This window comes from Homarus americanus, unplaced genomic scaffold (assembly GCF_018991925.1).
Source record: "Homarus americanus isolate GMGI-L3 unplaced genomic scaffold, GMGI_Hamer_2.0 scaffold4688, whole genome shotgun sequence".
NCBI classification, from domain to species: Eukaryota; Metazoa; Arthropoda; class Malacostraca; order Decapoda; family Nephropidae; genus Homarus; species Homarus americanus.
The window spans coordinates 139,940-159,824 of record NW_024730150.1 but is presented as its reverse complement, the minus strand read 5'-3'; the positions used below and the strand labels follow the sequence as shown (position 1 = coordinate 159,824).

Below are 19,885 nucleotides of genomic sequence, written 5' to 3'. Positions count from 1 at the left end.
AACAGTACAGGAAGCACTGTGGCCGACACTGTCGCCTATACATCAGTACAGGAGGCGCACCGTGGCCGAGACTGTACTAATCTATCAATACAGGAGGCACCGTGGCCGAGACTGTACTAAACCAGCAGTACAGGAAGCACCGTGGCCGAGATGGTGCTAAACCATCAGTACAGGAGGCACAGTGGCCGACACTGTGCCTAAACCATCAGTACAGGAGGCACCGTGGCCGGACACAGTAGCTTCAACCATCAGTACAGGAGGCACCGTGGCCGACACTGTACTAAACCATCAGTACAGGAAGCACCGTGGCCGACGCTGTACTAAACCATCAGTACAGGAGGCACCGTGGCCGAGACTCTGCTAAACCATCAGTACCGCAGGAGGCACCGTGGCCGACACTGTACTAAACCAACTTATTACAGGAAGCTTCGTGGCCGACACTGTACTAAACCATCAGTACAGGAGGCACAAGTAGCCCGGCTGCTGTACTAAACCATCGGTACAGGGAGGCACCGTGGCCGACACTGTATTAAACCATCAGTACAGGAGCACCGTGGCCGAGACTGTACTAAACCATCATTACAGGGCTTACCGTGTGACACTGTACTAAACCATCAGTACAGGAGGCACAGTGGCCAACACTGTACTAAACCATCAGTAGGAAACTGTGTACGACACTGTACTTCATCAGTACAGGAAGCACCGTGGCCGACACTGTACTAAACCATCAGTACAGGAGCTGCGTGGCCGACACTGTACTAAACCATCAGTACAGGAGGCACGGTGGCCGACACTGTACTAAACCATCAGTACAGGAGGCACCGTGGCCGACACTGTACTAAACCATCAGTACAGGAGGCACCGTGGCCGACATTGTACTCGACCACCTTCACTTCCTCAACTGTATAGTCAGGTGCACATTATACCTGAGTGGACTGACGGTGTTACGGCAGCGAACCAGCGACTCTGAGAACGGGAGGTGAGCCTTATAACCACTCAGTCGTGGCAGAAAAATCAGCAGTACGTATTTAACAAGTGTCAGCAAAACGTGATTAATAAGTGTCAGCAGCACGCGGTTAACAAGTGTCAGCAGTACGTATTTAACAAGTGTCAGCAGTATGTAGGTAACAAGTATCAGCAGGACGTGGTTAACAAGTGTCAGCAGGACGTGGTTAACAAGTGTCAGCAGTAATGATTAACAAGTGTCGCATTATGTAGTTAACAAGTATCAGCAGGACGTGGTTAACAAGTATCAGCTGCACGTGGTTAACAAGTGTCAGCAGTCCGTATTTAACAAGTGTCAGCAGTACGTATTTAACAAGTGTCAGCAGTACGACAAGTGTCAGCCGCAGGTTAACAAGTATCAGCAGGACGTGGTTAACAAGTGTCAGCTGCACGTGGTTAACAAGTGTCAGCTGCACGTGGTTAACAAGGGTCAGCAGCACGTGATTAATAAGTGTCAGCAGCACGTGGTTAACAAGTGTCAGCAGAACGTGGTTAACAGCAAGTGTCAGCAGCAAGTGCGCTAACAAGTGTCAGCAGTACGCAGTAAACAAGTGTCAGCAGCGCGTGGTTAACAGGTGTCAGGAGCACGTTTACGAGTGTTAGCAGCACGTGGAACAGCAAGTGTCAGCAGCACGTGGTTAACAAGTGTCAGCGGCACGAAGTTAACAAATGTCAGTGGCACGTGGTTAACAACTGTGAGCAGCATGCAGTTAACAAGGCGTGAGCAGCACGTGGTTAACGTGTCAGCAGCACGTAGTTAACAAGTGTCAGCAGCACGTGGTTAACAAGTGTCAGCAGCACGTGGTTAACAAGTGTGAGCAGCACGGTTAACGTCAGGAGCACGTAGTTAACAAGTGTCAGCAGCGCGAGGTTAACAAATATCACAGCAGACGTGGTTAACAAGTGTCAGTAGCACGTTGTTAACACGTGTCAGCAGCACGTGGTTAACAAGTGTCAGCAGCACGTAGTTACCAAGTGTCGCAGCGCACGTAGTTAACAAGTGTCAGCGCAGCGGTTAACAACTGTGAGCAGCACGTAGTTGACAAGTGTCAGCAGCACGTGGGTTAACAAGTATCACCAGCACGTAGTTAACAAGGTGTCAGCAGCACGTAGTTAACAAGTGTGAGCACGTGGTCAATAACTGTCAGCAGCACGTAGTTGACAAGTGTCAGCAGCACGTGGTTGACAAGTGTCAGCAGCACGTACAAATGCGTCAGCAGCATGTGGTCAATAACTGTCAGCAGCACGTAGTTGACAAGTGTCAGCAGCACGTGGTTGACAAGTGTCAGCAGCACGTAGTTAACAAGTGTCAGCAGCATGTGGTCAATAACTGTCAGCAGCACGTAGCTGATAAGTGTCAGCAGCACGTGGTTGACAAGTGTCAGCAGCACGTAGTTAACAAGTGTCAGCAGCATGTGGTCAACAACTGTCAGCAGCACGTAGTTGACAAGTGTCAGCAGCACGTGGTTGACAAGTGTCAGCAGCACGTAGTTAACAAGTGCCGCAGCACGTGGTTAACAACTGTGAGCAGCACGTAGTTGACAAGTGTCAGCAGCACGGGTTAACAAGTGTCAGCAGCATGTGGTCAATAACTGTCAACAGCACGTGGTTGACAAGTGTCAGCAGCACGTAATTAACAAGTGTCAGCAGCACGTAGTTAACAAGTGTCAGCAGCACGTAGTTAACAAGTGTCAGCAGCATGTGGTCAATAACTGTCAACAGCACGTGGTTGACAAGTGTCAGCAGCACGTAGTTAACAACTGTGAGCAGCACGTAGTTGACAAGTCAGCAGCACGGTTAACAAGTATCACCAGCACGTAGTTAACAAGTGTCAGCAGCACGTAGTTAACAAGTGTTAGCAGCACGTGGTTAACAAGTGTCAGCAGCACGTTGTTTAACAGTGTCGCAAAACGTGCTTAACAAGTGTCAGCAGCACGTGGTTAACAAGTGTCAGCACGTTGTTTAACAGTGTCAGCAGCATGTGGCAATGTCAGCAGCACGTTGTTTAACAGTGTCAGCAGCATGTGGTTAACAAGTGTCAGCAGCACGTTGTTTAACAGTGTCAGCAGCATGTGGTTAACAAGTGCGCAGCACGTTGTTTAACAGTGTCAGCAGCACGTTGTTTAACAGTGTCAGCAGCATGTGGTTAAGAAGTGTCAGCAGCACGTTGTTTAAGTGTCAGCAGCACGTTGTTTAACAGTGTCAGCAGCATGTGGTTAACAAGTGTCAGCAGCACGTGGTTTAACAGTGTCAGCAGCATGTGGTTAACAAGTGTCAGCAGCACGTTGTTTAACAGTGTCAGCAGAACGTGGTTAACAACAAGTATCAGCAACATGAAGTTAACAAGGTCAGCAGCACGTTGTTTAACAGTGTCAGCAGAACGTGCTTAACAAGTGTCAGCAGCACGTGGTTAACAAGTGTCAGCAGCACGTTGTTTAGTGTCAGCAGCATGTGGTTAACAAGTGTCAGCAGCATGTGGTTAACAAGTGTCAGCAGCATGTGGTTAACAAGTGTCAGCAGCACGTTGTTTAACAGTGTCAGCAGCATGTGGTTAACAAGTGTCAGCAGCACGATGTTTAACAGTGTCAGCAGCATGTGGTTAACAAGTGTCAGCAGCACGTTGTTTACTGTGTCAGCAGCACGTTGTTTAACAGTGTCAGCAGCATGTGGTTAACAGTGTCAGCAGCACGTTGTTTAACAGTGTCAGCAGCACGTTGTTTAACAGTGTCAGCAGCACGTGGTTAACAAGTGTCAGCAGCACGTTGTTTAACAGTGTCAGTAGCATGTGGTTAACAAGTGTCAGCAGCACGTTGTTTAACAGTGTCAGCAGCACGTGGTTAACAACAAGTATCAGCAACATGAAGTTAACAAGTGCCAGCAGCATGTGGTCAACAACTGTCAGCAGCAAAGGGTTAACAACAAATGTCAGCAGTACGTATAACGACAAGTGTGAGCAGCACGTGGTTAACAACAAGTGTCAGCAAGACGTTGTTTACGAGTATCAGCAGCACGTGGTGAGCAGTCAGGAGGAAGCAGGTAGTTAGGTAGGTAATTGAGGGACCACCAACCCGGACTGCTGCCCTACACCACACTACACTACACTGCCCTACACTACACTGCCCTACACCACACCACACTACACTTACACTCACACTACACTGCCCTACACTACACCACACTGCCTCTACCCCTACACTACACTGCCCTACACTACACTACACTACACTACACTGCCCTACACTACACTACACTGCCCTACACTACACCACACTGCCCCACACTATACTACACTGCCCTACCATACACCTCACACTGCCCTACCCCACACTACACTCACACTACACTGCCCTACACTATACTGCCCTACACTACACTGCCCCTACACTACATTGCCTTACACTACACTGCCCTGCACCACACTGCCCTACACCACACTACACTACACTGCCTTACACTATACCACACACCGCTAAACTACAATGCACTGCCCACTACACACACTGCCTTACACTACACTACACACTGCCCTACACCACACCACACTGCCTTACACTACACTACACTGCCCCTACACACCACACTACACACTACACTGCCTTACACTCACACTGCCTCTACACCACACTACACTGCTCACACTACACCACACTGCCCTACACCACACCACACTGCCCTACACTACACACCACCCTACACCACACCACACTACACTATACTACACTGCCCAACACTACACTGCCCTGCCCTACACTACACACTGCCCTACACCACACTACACTGCCCTCACACCACACTACACTGCCCTACACCACACTACACCTCGCCCTACACCACACTACACTGCCCTACACCACACACTACACTCATTACACTGCCCTACACCACACCTCACACTGCCCAACACCACACTACACTACACTGCCCTACACCACACTACACTGCCCTACACCACACTACACTGCCCTACACTACACTACACTGCCCTACACCACACCACACTGCCCCACACCACACTACACTCACACTGCCCTACACCACACTACACTGCCCCACACCACACTACACCACACTGCCCTACACCACACCACACTGCCCTGCCCTACACTACACTACACTGCCCCCTGCCCTACACTACACTACACCTCGCCCTACACCCCACACCACACCACACTGCCCCACACCACACCACACCACACTCGCCCCACACCACACCTACACTGCCCTACACCACACCCACACCTACACACCGCACTACACCACACCACACTGCCCTACACCACACTACACCACACTGCCCTACACCACACCACACTGCCCCTCCACCACACTACACTGCCCCTGCCCTACACTACACTACACTGCCCTACACCACACTACACTGCCCTACACTACACTGCCCTACACCACACCACACTACACCACACCACACTGCCACCACACCCACACTGCCCTACACTCACACTGCCCTACACCACACTACACACTACACCACACCACACTACACACTGCCCTACACTACACTACACTACACTACACTGCCCACACCACACCACACTGCCCCTACACTACACCACACTACACTACACCACACTGCCCCTACACCACACCACACTGCCCTACACTACACTGCCATACACCACACTACACTACACCACACCACACTACACTGCCCTCACACCACACTACACCACACTACACTGCCCTACACTCACACTGCCCTACACCACACTACACCACACCACACTGCCCTACACCACACTGCCCTACACCACACTACACTACACCACACTACACTGCCCTACCCCTACACTACACCACACTGCCCGTCTCTACACTACACCCCACTGCCCCACACCCCACTCTGCCCTACACACCACCACACTCACACTACACCACACCACACTGCCCTACACCACACTACACACTGCCCTACACCACTACACTGCCCCCACACCACACACACACCACACTCAACTGCCCTACACCACACCTACACCACCCCACACTACACCACACTGCCCTACACCACACTACACTGCCCTACACTACACTGCCCTACACCACACTACACCACACCACACCACACTACACTGCCCTACACCACACCACACTCACACCTACACCACACTACACTGCCCTACACTACACTACACTACACTACACCTACACTGCCCTACACCACACTACACTGCCCTACACTACACTGCCCTACACCACACTACACTCACACCACACCACACTACACTGCCCACACCACTACACCACCTCACTGCCCACACTCACACTGCCCTACACCACACTACACCACACTACACTGCCCCTACACTACACTGCCCTACACCACACTACACACTACACCACACTACACTGCCCTCTACCCCTACACTACACTACACTGCCCTGCCCTACCCTACACTACACACTTCACTGCCCTCCACCACACTGCCCCACACCACACTACACCACACCACACCACACTACACCGCCCCACCACACACCACACTGCCCCTACACCACACTACACTGCCTCTACACCACACTACACCACACTACACTGCCCTACACCACACTACACTACCCTACACTACACTACACTGCCCCACACCACACTACACCACACTGCCCTTCACTACACTACACCACACACTACACTGCCCTACACCACACTACACTGCCCTACACCACACCACACTGCCCTACACCACACTACACCACACTACACCGCCCACACCACACTACACCACCCTACACACACTACACTGCCCTACACCACACTACACACTGCCCTACACCACACTACACTACACCACACTACACTGCCCTACACTACACTGCCCTACACCACTACACTGCCCGACACTACACTGCCCTACACCACACTACACTGCCCTACACCACACTACACTGCCCTCACACTACACTACACTGCCCTACACCACACTACACTACACTACCCTACACCACACTACACTCACACTGCTCTACACCACACTACACCGCTCCTACACCACACTACACTACACCACACTACACTGCCCTACACTCCACTACTACACCACACTACACTACACCACACTACACTCACACCACACTACACCACACACTACACTACACCACACCACACTACACCACACCACACACTGCCCTACACCACACTACACACTACACTCACACTGCCCTACACTCACACTGCCCTACACCACACTACACCTACACTACACACTCTTCACTGCCCTACACTCACACTACGCTACACTACACTACACCACACATTACACTGCACACTACTCTACACTATCCTACACCACACTACACCACACCGCCCTACACCACACTCACACTACACCACCCTACACCACACACTACACTACACTGCCCTACACTACACCACACAACACTACACCGCCCCTACACACACCACACCATCCTACACCACACTACACTACACCGCCCCACACTACACTACACACTACCCTACACCACACCACACTGCCCTACACTCACACTACACTACACAACACTACACTGCCCTACACTACACTCCACCACACAACACTACACTGCCCTACACTACACTATCCTACACCACACTACACTACACTGCCCTATTACACTACCCTACACCACACTACACCACACTACATGTCTGTATGTATGTATGTATGTAATGAGGGAGTAAGTAGGGGTGGAGGGGAAGGAGGAGGAGGAGGAGGAGGAGGAGGACCACTGGAGAAGCAGGTGATGAAACACAATCCTCCACATTGGTTATTCCCATGTGACGCCTCCTTCTTCCCTTCCTCCTCCTCTTTCCATCTTTTCCTCTTTCCTCCTATTCCCTTCTTTCCCTTCCCATCTCCCTTCCGGTTACACCTCCTCCTCCTCTCCTCCCTTCTCTCCAATCCTCATCCCTTCCTTTCCTCTCTTCATCTTCTCCCTTCCTCCCTCTCCTCCTTTTTCTTCCATCATCCTTCACCTCCTGTTACATCTCCTCCCTTCTCCTTCCTCCTCTCCCTCCCCCACCTCCTCCAGGGTAGAGCTATAAGTGTCACTAGAGCCACCACACCACACCACCCCCACCCCATATTTAATGACCACCTCAAACCCCCACCACGGCACTACCACACTATATAAGTAACCTTTATAAGTACAGTAACTAAATTTTACATAAGTAACCTTGGTAAGTAGTTAAACTCTACATAAGTAATATAACAAGACCTATAAATGATTGTGTGGTAAGACGTTCTACAATATATTGAAATTGGGGTTGTCTCATTTATTGACTTGATTCGCGGCAAATTGCCATGTTGCCTGGTTAGGGGCGTCTGTCCGTTTCATTCAATTTAAGGAGTCGAAGCATATTTTCAGTGTCATGGGTGTCGAATGAGTTCGAGTTATTTAATTTCAAAGGAGTTTACATGGGGACTGTAAGAATGAGTAATCGAACCTGCAACGAGCTTGTGTGTGTGGGGGAGTTGTATGGGTGTGTTCGAGACTGGTAAGAGAGCTTATGTCTGGGACGCCACCTCCTCTAACCAGCATTCACTCCACACTTCTCATGGTGGACGGACGGTTTCCTCCTCTCTCCTTATACACAGTATTTGATGTGGTATCTAGTTAGGAATTTGTTACTTGGAATAATTGCCTGTGATTTACGTGTTTGTTTAATTCATTGTTGTGTGAAGACGAATTAGTTTTAAATCTACAGTTGGGTGATGAGTAGCCAGTTCACCGGTGTCCACTGAGCTCCAGATTCTTGAACCCTGCCACTTCTGTTGTGAGGCAGGACTTGGTTAGCAGAAGTCTCCGCCATTGTGCTATAGGGCGAGAATTCCCCAATTCCAGTGAGAAGTGGTGACTGGAAGACCCACCAAGAGAGGTTCCGGTTTGCTGTTTGGCCGATAAACTTAGCCCTGTCTTGCCCTTTGCTAGTGATTCTACAGAACATTTCCTATTATACCATACCCCTGTGTCTGGTGCTTGAAGTAACTGGTACCTGGTGTTTGTAACCAGCCGCTGCAATTCTAAATTTGTGTGTATGGATGTATGGGTGAGGCGTGACTGGGTTGGTTATGGGTTATTTAATATATATTTATGGTTATGTTTTGATTATATAAACAAAATTATACTTGTCTTTCCTTTTGACCTAGAAGAGATAAACCTGAGTCAGTATTAAGGTATAAAATATACAGTGGCTATAGAAGTTTAGACTCACTACCTCTGAACTTCGATTGCCTGGAGATTGTAGAACCTACTGCCGTCTGGTCTTCATGGTCAATCTCCCTTACAGGTGGAGCCCTGCATTAGGCAGACATGATTACAGAGCTCCAGTAAGACCCCAACGGGGGTATAGGCGGAAGAAGTGACCACCATGGGAACCCAACGACTACACCGGTGGACGAAGGCAATGCAAGATGAACAGGCTACTAAGGCAAAACCCAACAAACTGGGCTATCGGCAGTCCATTGCAACTCTCCCTCTCCCCAGTCGTTGCAACACTTACACCACTGGATCAGGAAAAAGGAGAGCCAAGATGTGTGGTTGCAGCCTGCACTCCTGCCTCACCACATAAATCAACTCACGCGCAGCCATCATCCTGTTCATCATACCTCTCATCATCATCAAAACCTCTATACCCCCAAAAGTTCTATGACGATGTACGAGTGGTGACAGGGACAGGCAGAGATGGCTGCAGGGAGTCTCTAGTCACAACTCTGCACATGGGCGACAAAGATAAGATGGTAGTTTATGCACTGGGATCTAGGCAGCAGTGCAATCCAGTCCTGTCTGTGTGACTGAGCAGCCCTTTCGAGGAGCCACTCTGCTCACCCCACCTGGGGAGGGGGCTAGAAAAGGTACCCTAAACATAGCCTGCCTAAAAACCCAACCTGACTGGGCAACCGCACCCAGTAAGGTCATCCTTATGTGGTCGAAAACACAATCTTAATCACAGATCCAAACTTAAACAAACTATACAGCCTCTTATGGTCGGTGCATGTAATGTCAGGACCCTCTGGATACTGGCACAAATGAGCGTCCTGAAAGAAGAACCGCCCTTATAGCAAAAGAGCTGGTTAGGTATAACATTGACATAGCAGCCATTAATGACTCCTGGTTCCCAGACGAGGGTCCACTCACAGAACGGGGGTCTGGCTATACCTTCTTCTGGAAGGGTAAGCCTGCTGTGGAGAGAAACAGCATTTACGGAGTTGGCTTTGCCATCCACCAATGTATCCTACATAGGCTAACTGGAATGCCTGTTGTGAGTAATGAGTGCCTCATGAAACTGAAAGAGTCCCAGTGAATCACTCACGTCATGCCTTCTTCATCAGTGAATATACCCCAACAGTGGATGCGGAGGATGACATCAAGGAGGCCTTTTTTGCCGACCTCGACAGAGTGCTAACCTCTATCCCCAGAGAAGACAAGGTTGTGCTCCTTGGTGACTTCAATGCCAGAGTTGACACAGAGGCTGACATTTGGCAGGGAATCATAGGGAGAAATGGACTAGGCAGGTGTAATCTCAACGGCCTACTTCTCCTCAGCAAGTGTGCTGCACACAACGTCACTATCACCAATTACTGTACCTTGTTTAGGTAGGCCGACAAGTTCAAGGGTTCGTGGCAGCACCCACGATCCAAACACTGGCATCTCATTGATTACATCATTGTCAGAGAAAGAGATCGCCGAAATATCCTCATCACACGACACTGAGACACTGATTAATTATCAGCTCGTCAGAGCCAAGCTCTCACTTCATGTCGCCCCAAAATGGCCAAGGAAACAGGCCTCCAGAAGAGGCTTTAACACTAAGCATCTGGAGGATCCAGTGGTAGAGCACGCTTTCAGAGAGTAGCTCGAACATGGGTTGATAATCAATCAGACAAAAATACAAAAACAAATCCATGTGCCGAATGGGGTATTCTCGAGACCTCATGGCAAAAACCTGTAGAAGGACCCTCAGCCAGAAAGAATAGACAGGGACTGGGTTTGATGAAAATGTTCCGGAAACAAATGTACTCATCGATGATCAACATGCTGCTTTAACTGACTGGCAAAACAACTCTTAGTCTCAGACCAAAGCTTATACCTTCTGCAAGAAGAAAGTGGTGGCCCAGCACGAGCTTCGAAATCTACAGAACAACTGGTTTAAAAATAAAGCATGTGAATGGCGCAGCCCCCCTCCGCTCATCTGACGGTTACTCCCTAATTAAAAACGGAGTTGACATCCTTCAGTGCTGGAAAGAGCACTACCATTTGCTGCTCAACCAAAACACCGATGTGGATGTCTTGACAACCCAGCAGGTCCCTCAGCATCCAGAGCTGACCCACTTCAGCTATCCTCCATCCCTGGATGAGGTAGCTACTGCCATCAAACAGATGAAGAATAACAAAGCCTCAGGGCCTGATGGAATCCTAGCCGAGCTATATAAAGCAGGAGGACCTCTACTTATCAGCCGTCTCCACTCTCTCCTGGAGAATATATGGGAAAAGGAGGAAATACCCCAAGCTCTTAAAGACGCCTCCATTGTCAATATTTATAAGAACAATGGAGACCGGTCAGACTGTGGCAACTACCGTGGGATCATGCTGCTGTCAGTAGCCAGCGTGATTATCACCCGAGTCCTCCTAAACAGGCTTCTTCCTGAGGCGGAAAACTTCCTCCCAGAATCTCAATGTGGCTTTACACCATCACGTGGCACCACTGACATGATCTTTGCTGCCCGCCATGCAGATACAAGAAAATTGGAGAGAACAGCGTCGTGACCTGTACATGGCCTTCATCAACCTAACCAAGGCCCAGCAAAATTCATCGCCATTGTGAGGCAACTCCACGATGGCATGAATGGCATTTTCCTGCACAATGGCACCCAGTATGAGATCTTCCCCATGCAAACAGGGGTAAAACAAGGATGTGTACTGGCTCCAACTCTCTCTTCCATTTTCTTGGCTGCCTTCCTTACTCGTGCCAGTGTCAATTTAGGCGACGGGGTGGACATCCAGTACCGGATGAAGGGTCTTTTCATTGTAAGACGACTCCAGGTGGGAACAAAGGTGTCGGCAGCTTCCATTACTGAACTTCAGTATGCAGACGTCCTCACCCTTGTCGCTCACACTGAACGCGACCTACAGGCGATCGTGAACACCTACACAGATGCGAAGGCACACTACGGTCTTGAGGTGAATGTACGTAAGACTCAGATTCTCTTTCAGCCTGCCCCTGGTTCAGCCACACCTCCACCATCCATCCAGTTTAACGGTACTACCCTCTCTAATGTTACCCACTTTCGGTATCTCGGCTCCCACCTGTCCACCACCGCGGACATTGATGATGAGATTCAGCATCGGATCAGATGTGCATCTCAAGCCTTAGGCAGACTCCGACTCATGTCTTCAGCTGTAGGGAGTTGAAATTATCTACAAAGCTGCATGTATATCGAGCAGTGGTCCTCCCCACCTTGCTGTATGGCAGCGAGACATGGGTCACATACAGGAGGCACCTCAGGCACTTGAAAACTTCCATCTTCCGATTTCCGTGGGAAGACAAGAGAACAAATACCAGTATTCTCGGTGACACCAACTGTAGGAGCATCAAGGCTACCATTATCCATGAACAACTATGCTGGACTGGCCATGTTACCCACATGGACGACAGTAGACTGCCATAACAGCTACTTTACAGCCACCTAATGAATAGTAAATGTAATGCTTCTGGGCAACTGAAAAGGTATAAGTATAGTTTTTATTGCTTCGCTAGGCAGCAGCCAGTATGTACAAAACGAACAGGGGCTGACTTATTCCTACTATAATAAGGCCAGGGGTAGACTATGCTGAATCAGCTTGATGTATCTACCCCTGGCCTCATTATAGTAGGACTGAGACAGCGCCTGTTCGTTTGGTACAATAAATAACACTCCTATTACCACTCCCATACCGGCCGCTCCCTAGCGATGCGATAAAACTCCCCCCATTGGGCGATCACGACCATGACAACAAATAGCAGGGAATTATTAATTTGTGCCCCCTTCCAGTAGACACAATTTGGTCACTAGGCAAATCAAAATTGTGAGTGCAGTCTTTACCTTATTTTGATGTACTAGTTTATCATCGTTGGGCATCACCTCTATTGTTATACCTAGCAGCCATTGGTTCTAAGGCAGTGGTTCTTCAGTCACAATGACCAGGTCTTTTTATTGAAAGTTGCGACAAAGTGTGAGGTGTTTCTGCTGCTGACCGAGCAAAGGTAGATATTCCTTGATCCAATGATTCCAGAACTGATCCGCCAAGAACTGCGCATGTTTCCACCGTCTGTGGTACACTTCCCCAACACTAAGGCCACCCAGAGGGAGATCGGTGCTCTGTTTCATGAGCAAAAAATATGAGTGTGAGGGCTTCTGGGGTCTTCTGAGAGTGGAGTAATAGGCCGTCCGTTCACCACTGCTTTTGCTTCACAAAATGTAAGAAGCCGTTCGTCGTCTAGGACATGTGAGCCCACAATTGCCTTGAGGATTTTATGTACAGTTCGAATTTATTGTTCCCAAGCCCTCCCATGTGTGAAGCTGCGGGCGGATTGAACACTCATTCTATCTGCTTCCTTAGGAAAGAGTTTTTCACGTATTCACTATTCTCCCAGCTCCGTGCTGCTGCTCAGAGCTCCTTGTCGGCACTGACCATGTTGGTTCCACTGTCAGAACGAATGCGTTCAGGAATTCCCCTGTGGGCCGAAAACTGTGTCACTGCATTTAGGAAGGCGTCAGTATCAAGTGAGGTCAACATTTCGAGGTATTTGGCTCGTGTAGTCAAGCAGGTAAATAGACATCCACATCGCTTATGAGGTTCCCTCGCCTGTTTAACGAGGAAGTGTCTGAAGCAGTCTAACCCCACACACGTATGTTAAAGGGGGTTTGCCCGAGTTAAAGTGATCAGCAGGCAGTGTGACTTGCCGTTGCTGCTAGGGTTTCCAATTGTTCCTACGGCACACTATGCATAATTTTGTAACCCTGCCGAGTAGTTTGCGGGATCTAGGGATCCAATATGTTTGCCGCAGGAACGACAGAGTGTGATTTCTTCCCGAATGCCCAGCTCAGACTTCCAGTGTTTCACAATGAGTTCAGTAACTTGATGTTTATGCGGTGGTAGTAAAATCGGACACTTGTCTGTGTGTATTTGAGCATGTTTTAGTCGACCACCAACCCTGAGTAGCCATCACTTTCCAGATTTCGTTCTAAGATGTAGAGTTCACTTTTCGTTGATAGCTTACCCCTAGTGAAGGATTCTATTTCCTCATGATGAATTTATTTCAGTAGCGGTCAGCAGGCACGTTACGCACGGCATTTTGTTGCATCTTTACAGGGACTTCGTCACCATGGTAACCTTGAGAGTCACAGTAACGACAGTAATGACAGTAACGACCTCGCTTTGACGATCTCGCCTCCTCGAGATTAGTGTACGTCTTACCGGTTGCTCTGTCTCTTGTATCTCCGTATGGCTCCCGCTTTATGCCACGAGATCGGTCGGTGGTCGTAAGGTGAGCTCACCCAACAGATTCGTCCAAGCGTAAGTTTATTTGTTTATTTGGCTGTCGTTCTCATATCTTTTATGCTTGTCCCCATGAGTGCCTTGCCTAACACTGTAACTCCGACCAAGTGGCCGTTCTGATGCGTCGCTAAATGCAGCCACCTTGAGTGTCTCCTTTTGCATCCGTCAATGTTACATAGGAAATCCGTTCTACACTTTGCGGCCACGTGTGAACCCTTCAGACAGATGAAGCAGTACCGTAGCCCCTTCACCGTTTCGATTCTTTTCGGTACAGTCTGGGCCCGAAACTTAAAACATCCAGTTAGGTGGTGGGTTCCAAGACAGAGGGGACAGTGGGAGGATACCAGCCCTTCTCCGGCGCTGTCCTATCCACAGTGACAAAACTAATGGCTAGTCTGCTTTTAGAGGGACCATCGCGAGATCGTTCAATGCTGCTGAAAATAATACTGTGTTGTGGTACTGATTATAGCACTGTGCTGTGGTGCTAATTACTGTATAGCACTGTGCTGTGGTGCTAATTATAACACTGTTGTGGTGCTAATTATAACACTGTGCTGCGGTGTTAATTATAGTACTGTGCTGTGGTGCTAATTATAACACTGTGCTGTGGTGATAATTATAGTACTGTGCTGCGGTGCTTATTATAGCACTGTGCTGTGGTGATAATATAGCACTGTGCTGTGGTGATAATTATAGCACTGTGCTGTGGTGTTAATTATAGTACTGTGCTGCGGTGTTAATTATAGTACTGTGCTGTGGTGCTAATTATAACACTGTGCTGTGGTGATAATTATAGCACTGTGCTGTGTGCTAATTATAGCACTGTGCTGTGGTGCTAATTATAACACTGTGCTGTGGTGATAATTATAGCACTGTGCTGTGGTGATAATTATAAGCACTGTGCTGTGGTGATAATTATACTGTGCTGTGGTGTTAATTATAGTACTGTGCTGCGGTGTTAATTATAACACTGTGCTGTGGTGATAATTATAGCACTGTGCTGTGGTGATAATTATAGCACTGTGCTGTGGATAATTATAGCACTGTGCTGTGGTGTTAATTATAGTACTGTGCTGTGGTGTTAATTATACTGTGCTGTGTTAATTATAGTACTGTGCTGTGGTGATAATTATAGCACTGTGCTGTGGTGCTAATTATAGCACTGTGCTGTGGTGCTAATTATAGCACTGTGCTGTGGTGCTAATTATAACACTGTGCTGTGGTGCTAATATAACACTGTGCTGTGGTGATAATTATAGCACTGTGCTGTGGTGTTAATTATAGTACTGTGCTGCGGTGTTAATTATAGTACTGTGCTGTGGTGCTAATTATAGTACTGTGCTGCGGTGTTAATTATAGTACTGTGCTGTGGTGCTAATTATAACACTGTGCTGTGGTGCTAATTATAACACTGTGCTGTGGTGATAATTATAGCACTGTGCTGTGGTGTTAATTATAGTACTGTGCTGCGGTGTTAATTATAGTACTGTGCTGTGGTGCTAATTATAACACTGTGTGGTGATAATTATAACACTGTGCTGTGGTGTTAATATAGTACTGTGCTGCGGTGTTAATTATAGTACTGTGCTGTGGTGCTAATTATAACACTGTGCTGTGGTGCTAATTATAACACTGTGCTGTGGTGATAATTATAACACTGTGCTGTGGTCTTAATTATAGTACTGTGCTGCGGTGTTAATTATAGTACTGTGCTGTGTGCTAATTATAACACTGTGCTGTGGTGATAATTATAACACTGTACTGTGGTGATAATTATAGCACTGTGCTGTGGTGATAATTATAGCACTGTGCTGTGGTGCTAATTATAACACTGTGCTGTGGTGCTAATTATAACACTGTGCTGTGGTGCTAATTATAACACTGTGCTGTGGTGCTAATTATAACACTGTGCTGTGGTGATAATTATAACACTGTGCTGTGGTGTTAATTATAGTACTGTGCTGCGGTGTTAATTATAGTACTGTGCTGTGGTGCTAATTATAACACTGTGCTGTGGTGCTAATTATAACACTGTGCTGTGGTGATAATTATAACACTGTGCTGTGGTGATAATATAGCACTGTGCTGTGGTGCTAATATAACACTGTGCTGTGGTGATAATTATAACACTGTGCTGTGGTGCTAATTATAACACTGTGCTGTGGTGCTAATATAACACTGTGCTGTGGTGATAATTATAGCACTGTGCTGTGGTGCTAATTATAACACTGTGCTGTGGTGATAATTATAACACTGTGCTGTGGTGTTAATTATAGTACTGTGCTGTGGTGCTAATTATAACACTGTGCTGTGGTGGATAATTATAACACTGTGCTGTGGTGTTAATTATAGTACTGTGCTGCGGTGTTAATTATAGTACTGTGCTGTGGTGCTAATTATAACACTGTGCTGTGGTGCTAATATAACACTGTGCTGTGGTGCTAATTATAACACTGTGCTGTGGTGCTAATTATAACACTGTGCTGTGTGTTAATTATAGTACTGTGCTGTGGTGATAATATAACACTGTGCTGTGGTGATAATTATAGCACTGTGCTGTGGTGCTAATTATAACACTGTGCTGTGGTGCTAATTATAACACTGTGCTGTGGTGATAATTATAGCACTGTGCTGTGGTGTTAATTATAGTACTGTGCTGCGGTGTTAATTATAGTACTGTGCTGTGGTGATAATTATAACACTGTGCTGTGGTGCTAATTATAACACTGTGCTGTGGTGCTAATTATAACACTGTGCTGTGGTGTTAATTATAGTACTGTGCTGTGGTGCTAATTATAACACTGTGCTGTGGTGATAATTATAACACTGTGCTGTGGTGCTAATTATAACACTGTGCTGTGGTGCTAATTATAACACTGTGCTGTGTGTTAATTATAGTACTGTGCTGTGGTGTTAATTATAGTACTGTGCTGCGGTGTTAATTATAGTACTGTGCTGTGGTGCTAATTATAACACTGTGCTGTGGTGATAATTATAGCACTGTGCTGTGGTGTTAATTATAGTACTGTGCTGCGGTGTTAATTATAGTACTGTGCTGTGGTTAATTATAACACTGTGCTGTGGTGATAATTATAGCACTGTGTTGTGGTGTTAATTATAGTACTGTGCTGTGGTGCTAATTATAGTACTGTGCTGCGGTGCTTATTATAGCACTGTGCTGTGGTGCTGATTTAATACCGCACTGTGCAGCTGAAAATACCCGGTTCTTGAGAGGCTAACATATAACCATCAGTACCTCTCAACTAATCGCCCTAAACACACGGAGGCTTTCTCCTCTGTGCCAGACCTGCAACACGTAAGTGAACCCGTAAACCTATTATCTTTATTGTGACGAAGAATATCAATTGAGCAACTTCTGATGATATGCAGCTTATACTGTGTTACTATTAAGATAATGAACTCATTTGTGTGCTAGTATTAGGTAAATGTATTCATATCTGATATGTCATTGAGCCTTCAGTTCCCTCTTGTAAATTTATTATTTGTATTTGACAGGTTTGACCGAAATACTGTATAGCGTTGACGTGGCAGGTTAATCTCCTTCCTGGGCTATTATAATAGTCTTAAGACAAACCTGAAAAATTGCCAAATCGATCCCCTCACTTGGGAGACGATTACTCCACACCGTAACGCTTGGAAGAACACCACACAAGAAGGTGTCAATACTTTCGAGTAAGCCCGACTGTATACCGAGGCAGACAAGCGCCAATACTGAAAGACCCTGCCGCCGGGGGTCTGGTTATACCTCCCTTTGGAAGGGTAAGCCTGCTGCGGAGAGAAACCACATTTTTGGAGTTGGCTTTGCCTTCACAGGCTATCTGAAATGCCTATTGGGATCAATGAGCACCTCATGACACTCAAAGTCCCACTGAATCACTCACGTCATGCCTTTTTCATCAGTCATACGCCCCAACACTGGATGCAGAGGATGACATCATGGAGGCCTTTACACCGACCTCGACAGAGTACTAACCTTTATCCCCAGAGAAGACAAGGTTGTGCTCCTAGGTGACTTCAATGCCAGAGTTGGCAGAGATGCTGACATTTGGCAGGGAACCATAGGGAGAAATGGACTATGCAAGTGTAATCCCAACAGCCTACTCCTCCTCAACAAGTGTGCTGTACAAAACCTCACTATCACCAATACCTTGTTTCGGCAGGCCGACAAGTTCAAGGGTTCGTGGCAACACTCACGATCCAAACACTGGCATTTCACTGACTCCATCATTTTCAGAAAAAATTATTGCCGAGATGTCCTCATCACCCGAGCCATACATGGCTCAGACCACTGCAATACTGATCACCGCCCTCAGGGCCAAGCTCTCACTTCATGTCGCCCCAAAACGGCGAAGGCAACAAGCCTCCAGAAGAGGTTTTAACACTAGGAGTCTGGAGGATCCAGTGGTAGCACATACTTTCAGAGAGCAGTTTGAACAGGGGCTGATAAACAACCTGATAACAAATAACCCTAATCCCAATGCTAAATGGAATATTCTCGACACTGTCATGACAAAAACCTGCAGAGAGACCCTCGGCCAGATCGAAAGAATACACCAGGACTGGTTTGAGGAAAATGAGCCAGTAATCAATGTACTCGTCGGTGATAAACGTGCTTTAACTGACTGGCAGAACAACCCTCAGTCTCGAACCAAAGCTGATACCTTCCGCAAGAAGAAAGTGGTGGCCCAGCGCGAACTTTGTAATCTAAAAACGACTGGTTTAAAAATAAAGCATGTGAAACACAAAAAAATGCAGATCAACACAAAATGCAAAATTATTTAAATTCCACTAAAACATTTTATGGGCCAATCAGTCATGGTGCAGCCCCCCTCCACCTATCCGATGGTAACTTCCTAATTAAAGACGATGAAGGCAACCTTTAGCGCTGGAAAGAGCACTACCATCCACTGGTCAACCGAAACACAGATGTGGATGTCCTGACTACCAAGCAGGTCCCTCAGCATCCAGAGCCGATCCACCTCAGCTATCTTCCATCCCTGGATGAGGTAGCTACTGCCATCAAACAGATGAAAAATAACAAAGCCTCAGGGCCTGATGGAATACCAGCTGAGGTCCTCTGATAACCAGCAGTTTCCACTCTTTCCTGGAGAATATATGGGAAAAGGAGGAAATTACCCAAGCTCTTAAAGACGCCTCCATTGTCAAAATTTATAAGAACAAGGGAGACCGGTCAGACTGAGGGCAACTACCATGGGATCACGCTGCTATCAGTAGCCCGCGTGATTATCGCCCGACTCCTCCTAAACAGGCTTTTTCCTGAGGCGGAAAACTTCCTCCCAGAATCTCAATGTGGCTTTACACC

The 19,885-nt window shown here is 47.5% G+C and overlaps 1 protein-coding gene across 1 annotated transcript; it reads left to right on the top strand.

Moving 5' to 3' along the window:
- Positions 1 to 1,218: 1,218 nt before the first annotated feature.
- LOC121866901 lies at positions 1,219 to 2,826 on the top strand (the record flags this gene model as incomplete). Its single annotated transcript, XM_042366638.1, has 4 exons — positions 1,219 to 1,434; positions 1,581 to 1,723; positions 2,154 to 2,528; positions 2,608 to 2,826. Coding segments are annotated over 4 exons (953 nt in total), but the record flags the coding sequence as incomplete, so codon positions are not given.
- Between the last annotated feature and the right edge of the window lie 17,059 nt (positions 2,827 to 19,885).